The sequence below is a fragment of the Hyla sarda genome, chromosome 4 (genome assembly GCF_029499605.1).
Source record: "Hyla sarda isolate aHylSar1 chromosome 4, aHylSar1.hap1, whole genome shotgun sequence".
NCBI lineage: Eukaryota > Metazoa > Chordata > Amphibia > Anura > Hylidae > Hyla > Hyla sarda.
The window spans coordinates 401,266,787-401,292,552 of NC_079192.1; the positions used below are offsets into that span (position 1 = coordinate 401,266,787).

The following is a 25,766-nucleotide window of genomic DNA, read 5'->3' on the forward strand; positions in this document are numbered from 1 at the left end:
GTTCGCCGTACATTTTATGGTAAAATCAGAGGTTTCATTACAAAGTACAATTGGTCACACAAAAAACAAGCCCTTATATGGGTCTGTAGGTGGAAATATAAAGGAGTTATGGATTTTAGAAGACGAGGAGGAAAAAAACAAAAATGCAAAAAAAAAATTGGCCTGGTCCTTAAGGTGAAAATGGGCTTGGTCCTTAAGGGGTTAAAGGGGGATGGGGGGATAGACGTGAAATGGGGAAGATGTGAAATTAGGGGATAGAAATGAAATGGGGGAGATTGGACATGAACTTGGGGGATTTCGCCATTTGTTTATTCTGTTTATTATTTCTATCACAAATACATATCAAAATCGCAATATTTTTATCTTTATAATCGCAATCGCACATTTCCCTCAGATTCCGCAGCCTTACTACGCTCGCTTCCTTTCCACCAGTGAGAAAAAAATGACTAATTTCCACATTTGTGTTCTCTCTCTCCCCCCCCAGTCCTTGCTGCTGCTGGCGTACCTCATACGGAACGGATCGGAGCGGGTCGTCACGAGCGCCAGGGAGCACATTTATGACTTACGATCCTTAGAAAATTACCACTTTGTAGGTGAGTATTAAGCAAGAAGGGAAAAAAAAAAAAACCTTGGGATGGGGGGGGGGGGGGAGCAAATTAAAGCAGTTGTCGGACTTGTCAGTCACCCGAACGTCTTCACAGGCTGCGGAGGCCTAATTGGGCCCGAGCGGCTTCGGGCTGTGTGAAGAACACATTCCAAGACACCGGGCCCTAGAGTATTAATTAGCGGCGAGAAGAACTTTTTGCCGAGAGGAGAAACCTAATAACAACACAAGCAGCACAACACGAGCGGCCGGGGTTTATATTAAAATATGCACCAGAGGCTGGTCCCCTGTGGCGGCAGAAAGAAAAAGGGAGCGCTTTAATTATACACCGGGAAAAAGGTCGGCCCTCCAACACGCCAGCGCGGGGCCCTTTGAAGCTGGGTTTATTCCAGCTCCACTATCCCTCCAGCCTGCGCCAAAGTCGTATTTACAGTGTAAAGGGAAGCCGGGGTGTGTTTTGAATGCTTTAAAATAATAATAAAATATATAAATAAATAAATAAAATAAATGGGTGGGTGGGGGGGGGAGTAGATCTGGTGGCAGAGGAGGCGGCAGACTTCACAGCCAGGTTATCTGCAATTAGGAGAAGCCGGTGCGCGCCGTGTGTTGTCTGCCCAGTAAAACGTGTTAATTTGCTTGAAATTGGCTCTTTGTGCGTGCTCGACCGTAGTCTTTAATGGGGACAGGAGTGAAGTTGTAGTAATGAGGAGGAGGCTTGGCAAGTCGTGAAATATTTAATATATGTGAGGGTTTTTTATTTTTTATTTTTTGCCTTCGCTGCAGGTTTAACTCTTTGAGGCGTAGTATAGACTCGTTATACAGATTCGGGATGTTAACAGTTTTAAAGGAGTACTGCAGTCTTAGACACTTATCCGCAGTATAGGGGATAAGTGTCTGATCGCGGGGGGTCCGACCGCTGGGATCCATTGTGATCTCCTGTATGGGGACCCGACTCTGTGTGGCTAATGCACTGAGGTCGACAACAAGCCCCCCCCCCCCCCATACAGCTCTAAGGGAGAGGCAGGGATGAACGAACGTTGCATCTCCGCTTCTCCCATAGAGATATATGGAGGGGGAGTGTCGGCCACGGCGTCATGCTGCGCCTGACACAAGAGGCCCCGTACAGGAGATCTTGGGGGGTCACAGCATTTGGACCCCCCCCCCACCACCATCAGACACTTATCCCCTATCCTGCAGATAGAGGATAAGTGTCTAGGGCTGCAGATCTCCTTAAACTGTTGCAGTGCAGTGGAATTCCGATAATCAAGAAAGTCTGGTAATCCAACAATATATTAAGGGAAACTGACAGCTTGTCCCGGTGTTCAACAGTGGGTTTCCGGAAGGGAATAACCAATGTGAAGAAACCCTTTTAAGGGGTTATCCAGGAAAAAACTTTTATTGAGATATATAGATAGAGATATATATATATATATATATATATATATATATATCTATATATATATATATCTATATATATATATCTATATATCTATATCTATCTCTCTCTATCTCTATCTCTACCCTCTACCCCCCTCTATCCCCTCTACCCCCTCTCATCAACTGGCTCCAGAAAGTTAAACAGATTTGTAAATGACTTCTATTAAAAAAAAAAAATCTTAATCCTTTCAGTACTTATGAGCTGCTGAAGTTGAGTTGTTCTTTTCTTTCTAAGTGCTCTCTGATGACGCCTGGCTCGGGAACTGTCCAGAGTAGAATCAAATCCCCATAGCAAACCTCTTCTACTCTGTGCAGTTCCCGAGACAAGCAGAGGTGTCAGCAGAGAGCACTGTTGCCAGACAGAAAACAACAACTCAACTTCAGCAGCTGATAATTATTGAAAGGATTAAGATTTTTTTAATAGAAGTCATTTACAAATCTGTTTAACTTTCTGGAGCCAGTTGATATATAAAAAAAATGTTTTTCCTGGATAACCCCTTTAAAGCTAATCTGACAGCCAGTTCACCCACACTAAACCCAATACACTGAGTTATAGTGCAGGTGAACTGGATGACAATGAGTAGAGATGAGCGAACTTACAGTAAATTCGATTCGTCACGAACTTCTCGGCTCGGCAGTTGATGACTTATCCTGCATAAATTAGTTCAGCTTTCCGGTGCTCCGGTGGGCTGGAAAAGGAGGATACAGTCCTAGGAGACTCTTTCCTAGGACTGTATCCAACTTTTCCAGCCCACCGGAGCACCTGAAAGCTAAACTAATTCATGCAGGATAAGTCATCAACTGCCGAGCCGAGAAGTTCGCGACGAATCGAATTTACTGAAAGTTCGCTCATGTCTCGTTCTTGTACATAGATTTTATTTTATTTTTTAATTATTCGATTTCCAGACGAAGGCGGCAAAGACCAAGGTATCAACATCCGACAGAAGGTGAAAGAAATGGTGGAGTTCGTCCAGGACGATGACCGCCTCCGAGAGGAGAGAAAAAAAGCCAAAAAGAACAAGGACAAATACGTTGGGGTGTCTTCAGAAAGTGCCGGGGGGTTCAGATACAGTGAGTACCATGCGTGTGCTGCACAGATGGCAATGGGTAGTGGGAATCACAGTGATTATAGCTTGGCATTGTGTGGGCATACAGCAGGGAAGGTGCTCCAGTCTTTTCCCTTTAATTCCGCCCACAGACGTTCACTGATATGAAAATATCAAGGTGATCTATGGTGCTTTCAACTAGGGCAGTGTTTCCCAACCAGGGTGCCTCCAGCTGTTGCAAAACTACAACTCCCGGCATGCCCGGACAGCCTCCGGCTGTCCGGGCATGCTGGGAGTTGTAGTTTTGCAACAGCTGGAGGCATCCTGGTTGGGAAACACTGAGTGCCAGAACGTGCCTCTTTAAAGGGGTACTCCGGGGAAAAACTTTATTTATATATTTTAAATCAACTGGTGCCAGAAAGTTAAACAAATTTGCAAATTACTTCTATTAAAAAATCTTAATCCTTACAGTACTTATACTGCTGCTGAATACTACATAGGAATTATTTTCTGTTTGGAACACAGTGTTCTCTGCTGACATCATGAGCACAGTGCTCTCTGCTGACATCTCTGTCCATTTTAAGAACTGTCCAGAGTAAAAGGAAATCCCCATAGCAAACCTATGCTGCTCTGGACAGTTCCTAAAATGGACAGAGATGTCAGCAGAGAGCACTGTGCTCGTGAGGTCAGCAGAGAGCTCTGTGTTTCAAAAAAGAAAAAAAATTTCGCTGTAGTATTCAGCAGCTAATAAGTACAGGAAGGATTAAGATTTTTTTTTAATAGAAGTCATTTACAAATCTGTATAACTTTCTGGCACCAGTTGAATTAAAAAAATGTAATTCATTTTCACCGGAGTAACCCTTTAACATTGACACAAACACACGTGTGAAGGCTCTTCTTGAGCTGCGCCTGCACATTCTGCCGTCCGTTTTAACCCTTTGGCAGCCAGTACAATATTTTACGCTTTTGACAAATACGTATAGACCCTGAACTGTAGTATTAAAAAATTCAAAATCATTTTACAGTCATGCAGCTTTGCGAAAATAACTTAATGGAAATCAATAGATAAGTTTACAGTCCTAAAAAGGGGTACTCCACTGGAAAACATGTTTTTTTTTTATTTTTATTTTTTTTTCAAATCAACTGGCGCCAGAAAGTTAAACAGATTTGTAAATTACTTCTATAAAAAAATCTTAATCCTAGAAAACCCAATAAAAATAGATTTGTAAAAAAAAAAAAAAAAATTCAATCTTAATCCTTCCAGTACTTATCAGCTGGAAGTTCTTTTCTTTTTTGAATTTCCTTTGTGTCTGACCACAGTGCGCTCTGCTGACACCTCTGTCCATGTCAGGAACTGTCCGGAGCAGGAGAGGTTTGCTGTGGGGATTTGCTCCTACTCTGGACAGTTCCCGACATGGACAGAGGTGTCAGCAGAGAGCACCGTGATCAGACTGAAAGGAAATTCAAAGAGAAAAGAACTTCCTGTGGAGCAATACAGCAGCTGATAAGTACTGGAAGGATTAAGATTTTTTAATAGAAGTAATTTACAAATCTGTTTAACTTTCTGGCACCAGTTGATTTAAAAATAAAAATACAATAAAAATGTTTTGAAGCGGAGTACCCCTCCCCTTTTAATGGTTAATTTAGCAAGATCCCCCCCCCCCCCCCCTGAAATCTGTATAATGTTACTATAGAATAGTGGTCTTCAAACAGTCGTTGGCTGTCTGGGCATGCTGGTAGTTGTAGTTTAACAGCAGTTAGAAAGCCACTGGTTGAAGACCAGTGCTATAGAGCAGTGGTCTCCAACCTGCGGACCTCCAGATGTTGCAAAACTACAACTCCGGGCATGCTGGGAGTTGTAGTTTTGCAACATCTGGAGGTCCGCAGGTTGGAGACCACTGCTATAGAGGGAAGAAAAAGGTACATAAATAGAGACAGTAAGTGCTGTAAAGCAGCGGTCACCATTCTAGGGGGGGGTCTCTCGAATGAGGAGGAGGGCTATAAAAAGCCTGAGGGTAAACATTTTGGATATAAAGATGGCAAAGTGCTCCAAGTTGTCCATAGGCACCAGCCTTTTTTTTTATAGTGTGATACAGATGAGATTTTACAGTTTCAGGGATGCTAAACTATATTTTCTTACATAACCATTTACTGTGTATCAAAAGGGAGTCTGGTGTTCCCTGTTATCAGCCATCTGTAGGATACAAGTATAGCATTACTGGCAGTGGAGAACCCGCTGATCCTTCACCTCCAGTGGGAATTAGGATGTAACCCGTGGCACAAGATAGGATCCTGGAGCACGGACCGCATTCCACCCCATCCTATGTAGATAACAGGATAGAAGAAATGGTGGATCCAGCTCACAGAAACAATGTATAAAAAGCAAGACTTTAATGAAACCTATTAAAAAATCCCAACACAACATGTCCCTAAAAACAAGTAACACTGTACACTAGCCCTTAAAGGGATACTCCACCCCTAGACATCTTATCCCCTATGCAAAGATGTCTGATAGCCGGGGACCCCCGCAATATAGCAAGCGGCACCCACCTGTTTCTGCTCCGGAAGCGCTGGAGGGTCTGAGTCCTGACCACGGGAACGGAAGATCGTGACGTCACAACTCCGCCCCTGTGTGACGTCACGCCCCACCCCCTCAATGCAAGTCTATGGGAGGGGGCGTGACTGCCGTCACGCCCCCTCCCATAGACTTGCATTGAGGGGGCGGGGCGTGATGTCACTCAGGGGCGGAGTCGTGATGTCACGATTTTGCGTAGGCGGGAGGAATTAGCATGAGATCCTCCAGCGCTTCGGGCAGTACTTACAGGTGGGTGCTGCTTGCTATATTGCAGTGGTCCCCAGCGGCGGGACCCCGGCGATCTGACATTTTATACCCTATCCTTTGGATTGGGGATAAGATGTCTAGGGGTGGAGTACCCCTTTAATCATGCCCATGAATAAAGGAGATATCCAGTGCTGAAAAACTTATCCTCCATCCTAAGGATAGGGGTTAATTTTCAGATCGCGGGGGGTCGGACCGCTGGGGCGCGATCTCCTGTTCGGGGCCCCGGCAGCCCACAGGAAGGGGGCGTGTTGACGACGGCACGAAGCGGCGGTTGACACGCCCCCTCAATACAACTCTATTGCAGAGCCGGAGCGCTGCCTTCGGCAATCTCCGGCTCTGCCATAGCGTTGTATTGAGGGGGCTTGTCAGCTGCCGCTTTGTGCGGTGGCCGACACCCGCTATCTGACCAGCGAGCCGGGGGACTCATACAGAAGATCGTGGCGCCCCCTGGCGATCTGAAACTCATCCCCAATCCTTAGGATAGGGGATAAGTTTTTCAGCACTTTAGATCTCCTTTATTCATGGGCATGATTAAGGGCTAGTGTACAGCCCGAAACGTGTCAATGTTTTACTTGTTTTTAGAGGATTTTTTCAATGTTTTTAAATCTTGCCTTTTATAAAACAATTTCCGCCAGCTGGATCCACCATTTCTTCTATCCTATAACAGGGCGCAGCCTCCTTGTAGAGAGATGATTTGTTTTGGTGGCTCTATGTGCCCAGTTCGGTCAGAACAGGGAAGTCATTGACCTTAAAAAGGAGCAGATGTCTGGCGCAAACCAAGTGTCCATTACCCAAACATCCCAAGTGGCTTCCCCAGTAGCAGGTCACACATTATACATTACACTGTTCATCATGATAAAAGTTCCTGCCCAGCGGCTGTCCAGCCCATCTAGAAAATAGCCCAGAATTGTGACAGTCACCTGATCTCAGGGGTAGGGTGATAGTGGTCGCCCTCTTATCATGCACCTTCCTTGCCGTATGCCCCTCGAGCTTTTGCTATGTAGCTCTGATGTTTCCAAATTCTTCCCTCTGTCTGTGCAACCCAGGCACGGGTCCCTGCATCTGTACCCCTCTCTCTTTCATCCTTAATAATCCCATCTCAATGTTGGCAATCCTGATCATCTGGTGATCTCCGTAATTGATAATTTGCACTAAATTGATATCATCTGAATTTTTTGGGAGGAACAGTGATTCTCCTCTACAAGTTTTGTAATGGGTAGTGGCTATGTAAAGTAAATGTGCACCTTTTATAACTCCATTTCAAATTAAGTGAAAAAGAATAAGTCTTTGCAGTGGCTAAGCTCGATCTATCTTATACATTGTTAAAGGGGTTACCCAGGAAAAAACTTATATATATATATATATATATATATATATATATATATATATATATATCTATATATCTATATATCTATCACCTGGCTCCAGAAAGTTAAACAGATTTGTAAATTACTTCTATTAACATTTTTTTAATCCTTTCAGTACTTATGAGCTTCTGAAGTTGAGTTGTTCTTTTCTGTCTAAGTGCTCTCTGATGACACGTGTCTCGGGAACCGCCCAGTTTAGAAGCAAATATCCATAGCAAACCTCTTCTAAACTGGACACGTGTCATCAGAGAGCACTTAGACAGAAAAGAACAACTCAACTTCAGAAGCTCATAAGTACTGAAAGGATTAAAAAATGTTAATAGAAGTAATTTACAAATCTGTTTAACTTTCTGGAGCCAGTTGAAATATAAAAAAAAAAAAAAAAAAAAAAATTTTTTTCCTGGATAACCCCTTTAAATCCTCTGCATAACCATAAAATGATGGCATCCACCTCTATAGGATGCCTAGGAGCGCATTTAATACTATTTAAAGGGGTGCTCCGTTGCCCCAGTGTTTGGAAAATTTTGTTCTGAACGCTTGGAGCAGGCGGTGGGCGTCGTGACGTCACGGTCATACCCCTCGTGATGTCACACCACGCCCCCTCAATGCAAGTCTATGGGAGGGGGCGTGGTATCCGCCACGCCCCCTCCCATAGACTTGCATTGAGGGGGCGTGGCGTGACATCATGAGGGGCATGAACGTGACGTCACGACCCCTGCAGCCTGCACCCAGCATTCTAAACAAATGCCGGGTGCTGCACAGAGATCGCTGGGGTCCCGCCGCTCGGACAGATCAGACATCTTATCCCCTATCCTTTGCATAGGGGATAAGATGTCTAGGGGGTGGAGTACCCCTTCACTCATTATGTTCAGTGCATAAATAGTATACACTAAGCTACTCTGCTCCCCCTAGTGGTGGCTACAGGTAGCCAAAGTTTGACTAAAGCTACTTTTTTGTTTAAAGGGGTTCTCCCTTGTTTATACTGTTTTTTGTTATTATGTTTGTGTGTTATGTGTGTATAAGTATGTGTTTTTTTTTATGTGTGTTGTGATTATGTATATATGTATTTTCTTACCTTTTGTGAAGATCCGGAAGCTGGCCCCTTTTTCTTCCAGCAGCTTGCTGTGTAACCTCGGCCTCCACCATGTTGTGTTCGGTAAGTGGGATGTCAGGGGGGTGTGTTTCTGACGTCCGAGGTGAATCTTTTCTTCCTGTTTATTCTGTGGCTCAGCGAAGAATCTGCGGCCTCTTCCGGCGCATGCGCAGGTATTTTTTTTTTTTTTTTTACCAATAAAGTTTTTTTCGTCTAATTGACAAACTGTCTGCACTTGCGCGAAGCTACGCTATTAGCGTAGACCTAACGTACGCTACGCTGTTAGCGTAGCACTTGCGTACTCGCGCATGCGCAGACAGTTTGTCAATTAGACAAAAAAAACGTTATTGGTAAAAAAAAACTACCTGCGCATGCGCCGGAAGAGGCCGCAGATTCGTCGCTTAGCCACGGAAGAAACAGGAAGAAAAGATTTGCCTCGGACGTCAGAAGATAGGAAGGACAGAAGCAAGAACACACCCCCTGACATCCCACTTACCGAACACAACATGGCGGAGGCCGAGGTCCACATCAAGCCACTGGAAGAAAAAGGGGCCAGCTTCCGGATCTTCACAAAAGGTAAGAAAATACATATATACGTAATCACAACACACATAAAAAAAACACATACTTATACACACATAACACACAAACCTAATAACAAAAAACAGTATAAACAAGGGAGAGCCCCTTTAATGGCCTATCCATAAATATCAGATTGGTGTTAATCTGCCCACTGCCCCCTTCACGATCAGCAGTTTAAAGGGGTACTCCAGCCCTAGACATCTTATCCCCTATCCCCCACAATCTCTCCTGCAGCACCCACTTGTCATCAGCCTCACGGAGCAAAGATCGCTGTGTCTGATGACTCGCGATACAGGGGCCGGAGTATCCTGATGTCACGGCTCCGCCCCCTCATGACATCAGGCCCCACCCCCTCAATGCAAGTCTAAGTGAAGGGGGCGTGGTTGCCGTCACCCCCCTCCCATAGGCTTGCATTGAGGGGGCAGAGCTGTGATGACACGATACTCCGGCCCCTGTATTGGGAGTCATCAGACACAGAGCGATCTTTGCTCTGAGAGGACGATGACAAGTGGGTGCTGCAGGAGAGATTGCCGGGGTCCCCATCGGCGGGACCCCCGCGTTCAGACATCTTATCCCCTATAAGATCACCAGATCTTTGTCCCCATGGCTGATGTCACATATTAGAGTTATTTCTCTAATATTGACAACAGGAGTTTTTTTTGGGGGGGGCTTTTAACTTGTGTGTGTGATCGATGTCCTACAGGTGACCGATACGACTCAGAACCTCGCTCTAAATGGGACGAAGAGTGGGATAAAAGTAAGACCGGATTCCCATTTAGCGATAAGTTAGGGGAGATAAGCGATAAGATCGGCAGCACAATAGACGACACCATCAACAAGTTCAGGAGGAAAGATAGAGAAGATTCTCCTGAGAGAGGCAGGTAAGTGATCGGTGGCCTGCTGTATATGTTCTGTATTCACTAAAGGATTTTGGGATGCCTTGGTCTTCTATAGTGAACTGTAAGGAGTGGATTAAAGGGGTACTCCCCTGGAAAACATTTTTTTTTAAATCAACTGGTGCCAGAAAGTTAAACAGATTTGTAAATTACTTCTATAAAAAATTTTTAATCCTTCCAGTACTTATTAGCTGCTGAATACTACAGAGGAAATTCTTTTCTTTTTGGAACTCTCTGCTGACATCACGAGCACAGTGCTCTCTGCTGACATCTCTGTCCATTTTAGGAACTGTCCAGAACAGCATATGTTTGCCATGGGGATTTTTTTTCCCACTCTGGACAGTTCTTAAAATGGACAGAGATGTCAGCAGAGAGCACTGTGCTTGTGATGTCAGCAGAGAGCTCGGTGTTCCAAAAAGAAAAGAATTTCCTCTGTAGTATTCAGCAGCTAATAAGTGCTGGAAGGATTAAGATTTTTTTTTAGAAGTAATTTACAAATTTGTTTAACTTTCTGGGCACCAGTTGATTTAAAAAAAAGTTTTCCACCGGAGTACCCTTTTAAAAGGGGCATGGGAAATGATTGGACAAAGCCATTGCTGCTGTGGTGGGTTCCAAATGTTGTAGATGCTCCAATAATGGCAGGTTGGCTATTAAAGGAAAACTGTCACCAAGTTCACCCACACTAAACCCAATACACTGGGTTATAGTGCGGCTGAACAGGAGTCCATGACGGTCAATTACGGTACTTTTTTATGTTTTCTTGTCGCCGAGTTGTCATCCGCTAAAGTTTGCCTTTCACTTGCGCTCTGAAGGCTGGTTCCCCGCCTGCAGCCTTGCTTCGGGTCCCAGAGGAAGGGTCCTTAGCCAGCTACCCCCCCCCCCCCCCCTTGTTCGCATATTCATTTTCCCCCTGAGCGCAGCGTGTCAGGAGAGCGCTCTGTGCAGTGTAACTGCGCATGCGCCGGTCCCTCGTTGCACCTGAAAGTAGCAAGACTTCAGAAGGAGGTACTTCCGGGTGCAGCGAGGGATCGGCGCATGCGCAGTTACACTGCACAGAACGCTCTTCCGAAACACTGCGCTCAGGGGGAAAATGAATATGCGAACAAGGGGGGTGCTGGCTAAGGCCCCTTCCTCCGGGACCCAAAGCAAGGCTGCCTGCGGGGGACCAGCCTTCAGAGTGCAAGTGAAGGGCAAACAGTGGAACCTTAGTAGGCAACAAGAAAAAACAAAAAAGTAAGTGACCCATCTATGGACTCCTGTTCAGCCGCACTATAACCCAGTGTATTGGGTTTAGTGTGGGGGAACCTGGTGACAGTTTTCCCTTAATGTGAGATGAGACCTGTTTAAGAAAATACAAGTTTTATATTCATTTATTTTAAATTTCCTTGGTATTTACTTTTTACCCTGGAAAACAACATAAAATTATATCCAGGACAAGTCCTGGTCTGTAATGTCAGTAACATGTGGCCGAAAAATAAAAGTAAAATAGAAAGCAAAGGCGTATACTAGGTGGATAGACTTGTCCTACATGTACAGAATGTGGTAAGAAATGGAGGCACAACCAAACATTGTCCCCCCCGCCCCTCCCCTCTTCTAGTGACGAAGAAGAAGACCGGAAAAACAACCGGGTAAAACATACAGGAGAGTTCAAAGACGAGGAGGAGACGGTCACCACCAAGCACATCCACATCACTCAGGCCACCGAGACCACCACCACACGCTCCAAGCGCAACCAGTCCAAAATCGACCTTGGCGCAGCCGCACACTACACCGGAGATAAAGAAAGTCCTGAGCTCACCTCGTCCGCCAGTCATCCTGCTGCAAATAAGGTCAGTACCCTGATGTCTGTCATTTACTATATATCTGTCAGCTGATCAGTGTACAGCGGTCCCTCAACATAGGATGGTAATCCGTTCCAAATGGACCATCGTATGTTGAAACCATCGTATGTTGAGGGATCCGTGCAATGTAAAGTATAGGACAATGGTCTCCAACCTGCGGACCTCCAGATGTTGCAAAACTACAACACCCAGCATGCCCGGACAGCCAACGGCTGTCCGGGCATGCTGGGAGTTGTAGTTTTGCAACATCTGGAGGTCCGCAGGTTGGAGACCACTGGTATTGGAGGTTATACTTACATGTCCCCGCCGCTCCGGACCGTCACCGCTCGTCACCGCTGCCCTGGATCTTGCCTTCCATCGCTGTCGCCCCGTCCCCGGGGTGTCCCCGACGCCTCTGCTTCCCCGGCATCCTCGCTCTCCGTCGCCGCCATCACGTCGCTACGTATGCCGCTCCTATTGGATGACGGGACGGCGTGCACAGCGACGTGATGACGACGATGGAGAGCGCCGACGATACAGGGGGTCCCGAAGAGGACGCGCCGGAGCCCCGAGGACAGGTAAGTGATCGTCAGCAGACCACACGGGGCTCCATAAACGGCTATCTGGTGGCAACTGAAGCAGTCTGCGCTGCCGGATAGCCGTTTATGCGATGGCGCCGACATACAAAAGCATCGTATGTTGATGCTGCCTTCAACATGTGATGGCCTCTGAGAGACCATCGTATGGGGAAATGATCGTAGGTCGGGGGGGGGGGGGGGTCACTGTATATTGTTGTGGGGGTAAATTGCCCTATTACATGGAAGGGTTATCGGTCAACAGACAGATATTGTCCCGTGTAATAGGGCAAGTGATCAGCTTATGAATTATCTGTTTTAAATAATAATGCTTGTGGGAGCCGTAAAGGGGTACTCCCCTGTAAAACTTTTTTTTTTTTTTTTAAATCAACTAATTGCAGAAAGTTATACAGATTTGTAAATGACTTCTATTTAAAAATCTTAATCCTTCCAGTACTTATCAGCTGCTGTATGTTCCAGAGGAAGTTATTTTCTTTTTTAATTTCCTTTCTGTCTGACCACAGTGCTCTCTGCTAACATCGCTGTCCATGTCAGGGACTGTCCGGAGCAGGATAGGTTTTCTATGGGGATTTGCTCCTACTCTGGACAGTTCCTAAAATGGATAGAGGCGTCAGCAGAGAGCACTGTGGTCAGACAGAAAGGAAGAACTTCCTGTGGAGTATACAGAAGCTGATAAGTGCTGGAAGGATTAAGATTTTTTACATAGAAGTAATTTACAAAACTGTTTTACTTTCTGGAACCAGTTGATTTAAAAGAAAAATATTTTCCAGTGGAGTACCCCTTTAAAGGGGGTAGTCCAGCAATTAACTTATTCTCCAAAACTGGTCAGGGAAGGGGGATTAAAATAACCCAATCTTACCTTTCTCCTGCACCGTTGCCGCTGTCACACAGCTCCAGTTCCTGCGGTGCACGTTAGCCTAGGCCAGTGTTTCCCAACCAGGGTGCCTCCAGCTGTTGCAAAACTACAACTCCCAGCATGCCCGGACAGCCAAAGGCTGTCCGGGCATGCTGGGAGTTGTAGTTTTGCAACAGCTTGAGGCACCCTGGTTGGGAAACCCTGGCCTAGGTTATGATATTAGTTTAATTGATGGCGGTCTGACCCCTCGGGGCCATCATCAATTTTAAAAATTAAGAGAACGCAGCACTCCTTTAGTGTTCAATCCCTTCTAATTTTTTTCTGCCACTGTGCAGGGATAAAAATAGTTAAAGGGGTACTCCCATGGAAAACTTTTTTTATTTAATTTATTTATTCATTTTTTTAAATCAACTGGTGCCAGAAAGTTAAGCAGATTTGTAAATGTCTTCTATTAAAAAATCTTAATCCTTCCAGTACTTTTTAGGGGCTGTATACTACAGAGGAAATGCTTTACGTTTTAGATTTCTCTGATGTCATGACCACAGTGCTCTCTGCTGACTTCTGCTGTCCATTTCAGGAACTGTCAAGAACAGGAGAAAATCCCCATAGCAAACATATGCTGCTCTGGACAGTTCCTAAAATGGACAGCAGAAGTCAGCAGAGAGCAATGTGGTCATGATGTCAGAGAAATCTAAAAAGTTAAAGCATTTCCTCTGTAGTATACAGCCCCTAAAACGTACTGGAAGGATTAAGATTTTTTTAATAGAAGTAATTTACAAATCTGTTTCACTTTCTGGCACCAGTTTATTTAAAAAAATAAAATAAAAAATTTCCATTGGAGTACCCCTATAAGTGACCACAACATCACCCCAGCGCTGAATTCCCCTTCATTCTCCGAATTGGTGAAGGTCCTAAAATGATAGCATATCAGCAACGTGCCATAACTTTGTACGACTGAAAATAACCTTTTAGGTACTGTTCACACATACAGTGTCTTCTGATGATGATTCTGATGCTGTGTTTAACTATTTATATTGATTTAAAAACCATCACATCCACAGGATATGGAATCTGTACATGTGAATGTTATCTTAAGGCTAGGTTCACATTGCTGTTTGCATCCGGCCCATTAAAGAGGTGCTCCGCCCCTAGACATCTTATCCCTTATCCAAAGGATAGGGGATAAGATGTCTGACTGTGGGGCTCCTGCCGCTGGGGATCCCCGCGATCTCCCAGCTGCACCCAGCATTCATTTAGAGCAGGGGTCTCAAACTGGGGGCCCTCCAGATGTTGCAAAACTTCAACTCCCAACATTCCCGACAGCCGTTAGCTGCTGCAAATGGCTGTCTGGGCATGTTCAGGCATGCTGGGAGTTGAAGTTAGGCAACATCTGGAGGGCTGCCAGTTTGAGACCCCTGGTTTAGAGCATCGGGTGTAGCGCCGGAGGCTCGTAACGTCACGGCCACGCCCCATCAATGCAAGTCTATGAGAGGTGGCATGACCGGGACATCACAAGCCTCCCCCCCGCATTGACAGTCATCCGGTACGGGGCGAAATTCGCTCTGTGTGCCGGATGTCTGGGATGCCACAGCAGAGAACTCTGAGATCCCCAGCGGCGGGACCCCCGCGATCAAACATCTTATCCCTTGGCCTTTGGATAGGGGATAAGATGTCTAGGGGCGGAGCACCCCTTTAAGGGTCCGATCGCCTTTTTTTTTTTCTTCTTCTTTCTTGATCTAATCGGAACCTGAAACGGGTCAGATGTAAATGGCTACTATGGGGTCCTGACGGCCCTCATTCACTTGCATGGAGCCCGTCAGCGTTGTCCCCATCGGCTTACTACTCACACATCACCTGCAAGCGCTGCCCTCCTCGTCCTCCTGTTTGTTGCGGCCGCCGGCGCTGACACTCTATACCAGTGGTCTTCAACCTCCAGATGTTGCAAAACTACAATTCCCAGCATGCTCTGACAGCCAACGGCTGTCCGGGCATGCTGGGAGTTGTAGTTTTGCAACATCTGGAGGTCCGCAGGTTGAAGACCACTGCTCTATTCTATATCCCTATGCCCAGGCTGCAAAAGGTAAACAAAAATAAACTTTAACTCACCTTCCCCATTGGTCCGGACTTGCTTCCTAGGGAATGGAACTTTGGAAAGCCGTCAGCCTATCACAAGGTAGCAGCGATGTTCTGCCTCGGCCGGTGATAGGTTGAGCGCACTGTCATGTAAGAAGCCGGCCGGCGATAGGCTGACGGCTGTCCGACCTTCACGTCCCCAGGAAGAGCGTAAGGCCGACGTAGGAAGCTGAGTTAAAGTTTATTTTTGTTTACCTTTTGCAGCCCGGGCATAGGGATACAGTATAGAGCAGTGGTGATCAACCTGCGGACCTCCAGATGTTGCAAAACTACAACTCCCAGCATGCCCGGACAGCCAACGTTGTAGTTTTGCAACATCTGGAGGTCTGCAGATTGAAGACCACTGGTATAGAGTATCAGCGCTGGCAGCCGCAACAAACAGCAGGACGAGGAGAGCAGTGCTTGCAGAAGATATGTGAGTAGTGCCCTGATGAGAACAGCGCAGCGCTGGGCTAATACATTTTTTTGGGGGGGGATACGGTTATATACCGTGGAACCGCCATGAATTTAAAAAAAATACCGCGATACACATATTTGGCCATACCGCCCAGCCCTACTTGAAATGATATAAACAGCGACCTAGTTTTATTGTACGTATTATTAGTTGTATGTGGACACACGTTCTTTTACTATACTGTATGATTTAGTTGTGCACGGTCATTGTCATTTTGTTTTCCTTTTCTTTCGGTTTCAGACGTCTTCTAGTGAGGGCGGTAAGAAGGCATCGAATGATCTAGTGGATCTACTTTTTGACTCAGAAAACAAATCAGGTAACGCACTTACAGAAATGGGCAGAGGTTATGGGGGCAGGTCATACACATGGCATTGGCCAGAAGGCTTGTCTGTGCCCCAGCTTTCCCTGACTGCAGATGTGGAGGAAAGAAGGATTATTGTGCGTTTACATGGCCGTCTGTCCCCGTTATTTTTTTTTTGTTTTTTTTTATCCCCGTTTCAGTTCCGTTCTTGCAGGCTGTAAACGGATTAAGAATGGTTTAAAAAAAAAAAAATCCCATTCATGTCAATGTTTTTTTTTTTTTTTTACAATCCATTTACATCCGTTTGCACCTGTCTACACTCATTTCTGTTTTTTTGACGGCAGAAAAAACGGCACATGCAGTATTTTTTCTTCCGTCAAAAAAAAGAATGGAAGATACTGGATACAGTAAATTTAACAATGAAGTCTATGGAAAAACGGATGAGCCTTTAACCCCTTAACTATCACGGACGTTAATGTACGTTCTGGTTTGGCGGGACTTCGCGCACCAGGACGTACATTTACGTCCTGTGTATGACCGCGAGCATCGGAACAGTGCTCTCGTCATACACTAGCAGCAGCCGGGGACCCGCCGGTAATGGCCGACATGCGGGATCGCGCGGATGTCCGCCATTAACACCTCAGATGCCGTGATCAATACAGATCACGGCATCTGCGGCAGTGCGGTACTTTGGATGATCTGATCATCCCGCAATCGGGATGATTTTTTCTTTTACTTTTTTTTTTTTTATACACTTTTTATGTCCCCATAGGGGACTATTCATAGAAATCAGTTGATTGCTAATACTGTTCAGTGCTATGTATAGGACACAGCACTGATCAGTATTATCGGTGATCTTCTGCTCTGGTCTGTTCGATCTCAGACCAGAGCAGAAGACCCCGGGAGACGGCCGGAGCCAGGTGAGGGGACCTCCGGTGGCCATGCTGGATGATCGGATCCCTGCGGCAGCGCTGCGGGTGATCCGATCATCCATTCAAAGTACCGCACTGCCGCATATGCCGTGATCTGTATTGATCACGGCATCTGAGGGGTTAATGGCGGACATCCGTGCGATCGCGGATGTCCGCCATTACCGGCGGGTCCCTGGCTGCTGACAGCAGCCGGGACCTGCGGCGCATGACGCGGGCACCGCTCTGGTGCTCGGTAAATGTACATCATGGTGCGTTAAGTACCACGTCACTATGACGTACATTTACGTCCATTGTCGTTAAGGGGTTAAGACTTCATGTGGCCTTAAGAACAATGAGCAGGTTTTGGTTCACTCCTTCTTTGCTCGTTGTTCTTGTGTTTCCAGAGATGATGAAGCTTACTTGTCTACATCCCATTATTTTTTTTTCTTTTGTGCCTCGATATTTGGCCTCCCAGCAATTTTTATTTTTATTTTTTTTATTTATTTTTTTTATGTTCTGTCCTGTTGGTCGTGCCAGATGGTTAGAATTTCTTGTAGAGTTGTGGCGGCACGGGCATTGTGCCAGGCATCAAAAATGGTCTTTAGGGATCTTTTGAGTGCTGGGCAGATGTTATGGCACCACCTGCCCTGCCAGCTGTGCCGAGAGGACGGTCACAGAGTAGACATGACTGACTCCGTCAAGAACGGACCCGAGCAGCACTGCTCCCCATTGTATGTTATGTGGGTGGATTAGAATGTGAATTGTTTTTCTGTTGTATCCAAAGACTATAAAGTGTACACTACAATACCGGGAGAAAATAAACTAGATTTCTGCTTTTAGTATTTAAAAAAAATAATAATAATGTTTTCGCAATAGATGGCGGTGGTACTCGAAGTCTTGTCAAGTATATGCAACCTTCCATTTCCTCAGTCTGTATGGTTGTGTTCAGACAGGAGTGATGGGAGTGCAGCTTTTATTGCTAGTAGAGATGAGCGAACTTACAGTAAATTCGATTCGTCACAAACTTCTCGGCTCAGCAGTTGATGACTTTTCCTGCGTAAATTAGTTCAGCCTTCAGGTGCTCCCGTGGGCTGGAAAAGGTGGATACAGTCCTAGGAGACTCTTTCCTAGGACTGTATCCACCTTTTCCAGCCCACCGGAGCACCTGAAAGCTGAACTCATTTATGCAGGATAAGTCATCAACTGCCGAGCGGAGAAGTTCGTGACGAATCGAATTTACTGTAAGTTCGCTCATCTCTAATTGCTAGCTTATCTTGGCGTAAGAGTAATGGATATCTCCTCTAAGATCTTTTAGTTCATGGTGTATGATACTTAAAGGGGTACTCTGCCCCTAGACACCTAAGATGTCTGATCGGGAGGGGGGGTCCTGCAACTGGGACCCCCGCGATCTCTGTGCAACACCCCGGGTTCGTTTAGAATGCTAAGTGCTGGTGGTTGTGATGTCATTGCCACGCCCCCTCAATGCAAGTCTATGGGAGGGGGCGTGGCGGTGCCACGCCCCCTCCCATAGACTTGCATTGAGGGGGCATGGCAGTGACGACACGACCCCCCGCCGCTCGCTCCAAGCATTCGGAACAGAAATGTTTCGAACGCTGGGGCAGCGGAGTGTCCCTTTAACAGATATAAAAGTATATGCTCCTAAGGCGAAACGCTATTGCAGACCTATGTGGATCCATGCTGCCAGAGTTCCTCCGCTCTCTACATACAGACAGTATAAAGATGAGCAGATTGTGTGATGCTGCACATTGTAGTATCTGTCCGTACTCAAGGTTTGCTTTAAAGTGGTCATCTCGTCTCAGCAGTCGGACCCCCACTGGTCTTGATAACAGAGGTCAATTGTCCTCCGAACGAATGGATCAGCAGCATGCATCTGTGGCTGGCAGTTCTTTTTTTTTTATTCTTTTTTTGGGGGGCTTCCTAACATTGCCAAGCACTGAACTGGGCAATGCTTGGAAGACTCATAGAGAATGAATAGAGCAGTGGCTGAGGGTGCACACTAAGTTGGCATATTTTTCCCTTTTATTTATTTATTTATTTATTTATTTATTTTGAATCTTAATACCAGGCAAAAGTTGTTGTCCATCTAATTTGGTTCCAAGCAGATTTTACTTTGTCTACACTACAAGCATCATATTTTTCACACAGTGCCTAAAAGTGTGCGAAAAACTAGTGTATTAAGTGTGCCAGAGTCCACTATGTGGAGGAGGCTGCATATTGGGCTCCTCTTGAGCCCCCCCCAAACCATATGTAAAGCTTGTGAGACCAAATCGGAGTCCTCTTTAGCACCTGTGTGGATAAGAGAGTAGATAGAATTTAACGTTGACCGCATTTTGTCTGACACCTTTGTCTCCACTTTCAGTCTCTCCACTTCCACTGTATATCATGGGTATTTAGTGAAGGACCACCCTGGCACTGTTATCGGATTGTCTGAGTTGCTGTTTTTTTTTATTTATTTATTTATTTTTTACCCCTTAGGAACTCGGCCTATTTTCACCTTAAAGCGTACCCGTGTGATCCAACAACATTTTTTTTTTTTTTTACTATATCACTCAGTACCTACTCCTGACCATGTACATCTAATTTTTATGTGTCCAGCACCTTTATTTATTTTTTATTACATTTTTAATTTAGCTCACTAGTCTGAATTCCTCTCAAAGGGAGGGGGCGTGGCCTCACTGTGCAGGTCTCCGCCCCCTCCCTCAGTATGCTGTCTGCTCACATCTCACCTAGCATTAGCAAAACTACAACTCCCAGCTTGTCCTCACTGACAGTAGCGGGACACAAGCGGACAGTGGGAGGATTTTTCCCTGCGCTCACAGCTGTCAATCAAGGAAGTGTGTCCATGACATAGGTGATGACTCATGGACACAGCAGGACTAGTATGTGTCCAAGCAGGCAGGGGGGCAGTTGTATGACTGGCTTTTTCAGTATGAAATACTGAAAATTTTCTAATGAAAGCAAATGCAAAACCTATTGGTTATACAGGCTTTAAACAAACACTTACATTGATGTGATCTGAGGTGATACAAGGTGCTCAACTCCAAGTGCAGTTGTGTACCTACGATGGAGTGGAGACCTGCACCTATGGATCACAATGTGGTTATACATGCTTTGCAACATATCAAAAGTTTTTGTATCTGACAGCGCCCATTTAAGGACTCAGCAAATTTTCGTTTTTGCATTTTCTTTTTTTTAGCTACTCCCCTTCTAAAAATCATAACTCTTTCAATTTTGCACCTACAGGCCCATATAAGAGCTTGTTTTTTGCATCACCAATTGTACTTTGTATTGACATCACTTATTTTATAATAAAACCTGCGGCAAAAAAAAAAAAAAAATTATTATTTGTGGTGAAATAAAAAAAGAAATGCAATTTTGTCACTTTTGGGGGCTCCCATTTCTATGCAGTGCACTTTTGGTAAAAATGACACCTTATCTTTATTCTGTAGGTCCATATGGTTAACAAGGATACCCAATTTATATACCGTATATACTCGAGTATAAGCCGACCCGAGTATAAGCCGAGACCCCTAATTTCAACCCAAAATCCCAGGAAAAGTTATTGACTCGAGTATAAGCCTAGGGTGGGAAATACCTCATCCCCCCCTGTCATCATCCAGACCCGTCATTAACATCCTCATCATCCCCTTGTCATCATCCCACACATCCCCCCTTCATCATCCCCTTGTCATCATCCCACACATCCCCTTATCATCCCACACATCCCCCCTTCATCATCCCCTTGTCATCATCCCACACATCCCCCCTTCATCATCCCCTTATCATCCCACACATCCCCCCTTCATCATCCCCTTGTCATCATCCCACACATCCCCCCTTCATCATCCCCTTGTCATCATCCCACACATCCCCCCTTCATCATCCCCTTGTCATCATCCCACACATCCCCTTATCCCACACATCCCCCCTTCATCATCCCCTTGTCATCATCCCACACATCCCCCCTTCATCATCCCCTTGTCATCATCCCACACATCCCCTTATCATCCCACACATCCCCCCTTCATCATCCCCTTGTAATCATCCCACACCCCCCCCCCCTTCATCATCCCCACCCCCCTTCATCATCCCCACACCCCCCCCCCCCCTTCATCATCCTCTTCTCATCATTCGCCCTCAGTGGTCTTCAACCTGCGGACCTCCAGAGGTTTCAAAACTACAACTCCCAGCAAGCCCGGGCAGCCATCGGCTGTCCGGGCTTGCTGGGAGTTGTAGTTTTGAAACCTCCGGAGGTCCGCAGGTTGAAGACCACTGCGGCCTTCAACATGCGGACCTCCAGAGGTTTCAAAACTACAACTCCCAGCAAGCCCGGGCAGCCATCGGCTGTCCGGGCTTGCTGGGAGTTGTAGTTTTGAAACCTCCGGAGGTCCGCAGGTTGAAGACCACTGCGGCCTTCAACCTGCGGACCTCCAGAGGTTTCAAAACTACAACTCCCAGCAAGCCCGGGCAGCCATCGGCTGTCCGGGCTTGCTGGGAGTTGTAGTTTTGAAACCTCCGGAGGTCCGCAGGTTGAAGACCACTGCGGCCTTCAACCTGCGGACCTCCAGAGGTTTCAAAACTACAACTCCCAGCAAGCCCGGGCAGCCATCGGCTGTCCGGGCTTGCTGGGAGTTGTAGTTTTGAAACCTCCGGAGGTCCGCAGGTTGAAGACCACTGCGGCCTTCAACATCATCCAGCCCCCTCTCACCCCCTTTAGTTCTGAGTACTCACCTCCGCTCGGCGCTGGTCCGGTCCTGCAGGGCTGTCCGGTAAGGAGGTGGTCCGGTGAGGAGGTGGTCCGGGCTGCTATCTTCACCGGGGGCGCCTCTTCTCCGCGCTTCCGGCCCGGAATAGAGCCGTTGCCTTGACAGCGACGTATCTGCGTCGTTGTCAAGGCAACGTGACTATTCTGAGGCCGGGCCCGAAGCGCTTAGAAGAGGCCTCCCCGGTGAAGATAGCAGCCCGGACCACCTCCTCACCGGACCACCTCCTTACCGGACAGCCCTGCAGGACCGGACCAGCGCCGAGCGGAGGTGAGTACTCAGAACTAAAGGGGGTGAGAGGGGGCTGGATGATGTTGAAGGCCGCAGTGGTCTTCAACCTGCGGACCTCCGGAGGTTTCAAAACTACAACTCCCAGCAAGCCCGGACAGCCGATGGCTGCCCGGGCTTGCTGGGAGTTGTAGTTTTGAAACCTCTGGAGGTCCGCAGGTTGAAGACCACTGCGGGTGGGGGAGTTCACTCGAGTATAAGCCGAGGGGGGTGTTTTCAGCACGAAAAATCGTGCTGAAAAACTCGGCCTATACTCGAGTATATACGGTAGGTTTTATTTTAATACTTAAAAATTTTTTATAAATTACATGCACCAAAATTAGTATGTTTAAAATTGGCATCTTCTGACCCTTATAACTTTTTTCATTTTTCCCGTGTACGGGGCGGTATGAGGGCTAATTTTTTGCACTGTAGTTTTTTTATCAGTACCATTTTTGTTTTGATGGGACTTTTTGATCGCTTTTTATTAATATTTTTATGGCATATGAAGTGACCAAAAATGCACAATTTTGAACTTTGGTATTCGCTGATGACGGGCGATACAGGGGATGGAGTATTGTGACGTCACACCCTGCACCCTCAATGCAAGCCTATGGGAGGGGGGCTGACGGCCGTAACTCCCCCTCCCATAGACTTGCATTGAGGGGAAGTGGCCGTGATATCACGAGCAGGGCGCAGCCGTGACGTCACAAGCCTCCGGGTTCAGCGGCGGGACCCCCGCAATCAGACATCTTATCCCCTATCCTTTGGATAGGGGATAAGATGTCTAGGGGAGGAGTACCCCTTTAATCCTTAGCTTCAGAATTGAGGGTAGATATTGTCTGATCGAAACCAAATTTGGCACATGAGTTGCCCTCATGGGTGGGCAACTTTAGCCGGGTATTAGGATTTGATCAGAGAAAAAAATTGGAAAACAACCCACCCTAGTGCACACTGCCGCTTCATTTATTTATTCATTCAGGGGACAATTCATTTTCAGGATCAAAAGGGGGACGGGGTCTCTCCACCCCAATTAGCTACTTATTCCCCCTATAGGTTTTAATCTTGGCATAACCAAGTGTCCATGTGCTTAGGAGGCTTTGGAGCGTTCGGCCCAGGGCTGTGGAGTCGGAGTCAAGGAGTCAGACGAAATTTTGGGTACCTGGAGTCGGAGTCTGCAAACAATGCACCGACTCAAACTCCTACTAAATTTAGATTGGAATAAAAATATTAATATTAATACAGAGTCGGGGAGTCGGAGTCAGAAGTACAAAAAACTGTGGAGTCAGTCGGAACATTTTTCTACCGATTCCACAGCGCTGGTTCGGCCGACACCTGTTGTATAAGTTTATGCTTATGTATATGCTTTATTGGTCTTTTTGAAAATAAATACTAGAGATGAGCGAAATTACAGTAAATTTGATTCGTCACAAACTTCTCGGCTCGGCAGTTGATGGCTTTTCCTGCATAAATTAGTTCAGCATTCAGGTGCTCCCGTGGGCTGGAAAAGGTGGATACAGTCCTAGGAGACTCTTTCCTAGGAATGTATCCACCTTTTCCAGCCCACCGGAGCACCTGAAGGCTGAACTAATTTATGCAGCATAAGTCATCAGCTGCCGAGCCGAGAAGTTCGTGACGAATCGAATTTACTGTAAGTTCGCTCATCTCTACTAAATACCCCTAAAATGTACTTCCCTATCTTTTTACTCCTTCATTTTTTTAATTATATTTGTATTTTCTCTGTAGGCGCCACATCAGATCCATTTGGTGGTTTTGCAGATTTCGGTTCATCCGCCGCTCAGTCTTCCATCTTCCCAGCAACACAAGGTAAAAGGTCACATATTCAAACCATGTAGGCCAGTGTTTTCCCAACCAGGGTGCCTCCAGCTGTTGCACAACTACAACTCCCAGCATGCCCGGACAGCCGGAGGCTGTCCGGGCATGCTGGGAGTTGTAGTTGTGCAACAGCTGGAGGCACCCTGGTTGGGTAAACTCTTATTTAGAGACAATATAGTGATCGTTTGGCCACCAGCCATCTCCACATTATTGATTCCTATTCTATCCATTGGTTTTCTTGCACTGATCCTGAGTTACAGTGAGTCCGGAGCAACATTGACAATTTTTTTTTTTTACTATAAGTATTATGTTGGTTTTCAGGCTCAACAACACCAACCGGTAATGGAGATTTTGGAGACTGGGGGGCCTTCAGCCAGCCACCACCCGCCCCATCTGTGCCGTCAACCGATTTGTTTGCAGTCACACAACAGAGTACCGACCTATTTGCTGCTTCCCATCCGCAACCAACCCCCGCTGCCTCCAACACGACAGACCTCTTTGACATCATGGGGCCCGCACACGCCACCATGAGCACGTCCCAGAGCATGAACCTATCCATGATGAGCTCTAGTACTGTAGGAGTGACGCTTCCCATGTCAAGATCTCAGGTAAGGGGGTGGGGTGTAACACGTCATTCACGTTGGGAGGAGGGGTGTACTAGGCGACAAATTTATAGATTTTATCGGTGCGATGTAAATTGAAACCTATTACTTCTCAGCCCCTGCAGAACCTCGGTCTTCAGAAGCAGAACACGCTGCCCACGCACGGAACAGACATGAAGGTTCAAGGCAAATCCCTCCCGGCCACCTGGTCTGACCCCAGCGTTAACATCTCCCTGGACAGTCTCTTGCCAGGCATGCAGACCTGTAAACCATCGCAGCCCTCCTTAAACGCCATGATGCAGCAACAAAGTAAGTGCGTTCTGTAGAGAAACCAACGTCTGGACAGGCAGACCATAGTTAGGCTGGGTGCACACCATGTTTTGTTAAATACGGTTCCCGTATACGGCTGGGAGGAGGGGGGGCGGGGCCTAATCGCGGCACCTGCACCCAGCCGTATTCGAGAACCGTATTTAATGTATGTCTATGAGCCGACCGGAGTGAACCGCAGCCTCCGGTTGGCTTCGTTTTCGGCTGTATGCGATTTCCCGACCGTAGGCAAAAAACGCGTTCGGCCACGTTTTTGCCTGCAGTCGGGAAACCGCATACGGCCGAAAACGAAGCCGACCGGAGGCTGCGGTTCACTCCGGTCGGCTCATAGACATACATTAAATACGGTTCCCGAATATGGCCGAGTGCGGGTGCCGCGATTAAGCCCCGCCTCCTCCTCCCAGCCGTATACGGGAACCGTATTTAACAAAACGTGGTGTGAACCCAGCCTTAGGCTGGGTTCACACCACGTTTTTGCAATACAATTCCTGTATCAGGTTTTTGATTAAAAAAAACGGATTCTTCAAAATCCGACTAAGGGTGCCTGCACACTACGTTTCTTAAGATACGGGACCGTATACGGCTGGGGAGAGGGGGGCGGAGAGTCGGGGGCGGGGCAACCGCATGCTGCCATATGCGGTCCCGTATCTAATGTATTTCAATGAGCGACCGGAGTGAAACGCTGCCTCCGGTTGGCTCCGTTTTTGCCCGTATACGGTTTCCCGACCGGACCTACGAACGTAGTCAACAGCGTTTTTAGGTGCGGTCGGGAAACCGTATACGGGGCAAAACGGAGCCGACCGGAGGCAGCGTTTCACTCAGGTCGCTCATTGAAATACATTAGATACGGGACCGCATACGGCAGCGTGCGGTTGCCCCACCCCCGACTCTCCGCCCCCCTCTCCCCTGCCGTATACCGTCCCGTATCTTAAGAAACGTAGTGTGCAGGCACCCTAAGGCTGCATGCACAGCGCGTTTTTGCTATACAGTTCCCGTATACGGTTTCAAGTTA

At 46.7% G+C, this 25,766-nt stretch overlaps 1 protein-coding gene across 1 annotated transcript in view; it reads left to right on the plus strand.

The window, feature by feature from the left end:
* The window catches only part of CLINT1 (clathrin interactor 1), a 107,877-nt gene that overhangs the window by 76,649 nt on the left and 5,462 nt on the right, over window positions 1-25,766 (plus strand). Inside the window, exons 4-11 of the mRNA XM_056517350.1 lie at window positions 485-593; window positions 2,948-3,112; window positions 9,675-9,852; window positions 11,465-11,696; window positions 15,967-16,042; window positions 23,736-23,816; window positions 24,147-24,433; window positions 24,544-24,736. Coding sequence (XP_056373325.1) covers window positions 485-593; window positions 2,948-3,112; window positions 9,675-9,852; window positions 11,465-11,696; window positions 15,967-16,042; window positions 23,736-23,816; window positions 24,147-24,433; window positions 24,544-24,736 — 1,321 coding nt within the window. The remainder of the gene's footprint in view (window positions 1-484; window positions 594-2,947; window positions 3,113-9,674; window positions 9,853-11,464; window positions 11,697-15,966; window positions 16,043-23,735; window positions 23,817-24,146; window positions 24,434-24,543; window positions 24,737-25,766) is intronic.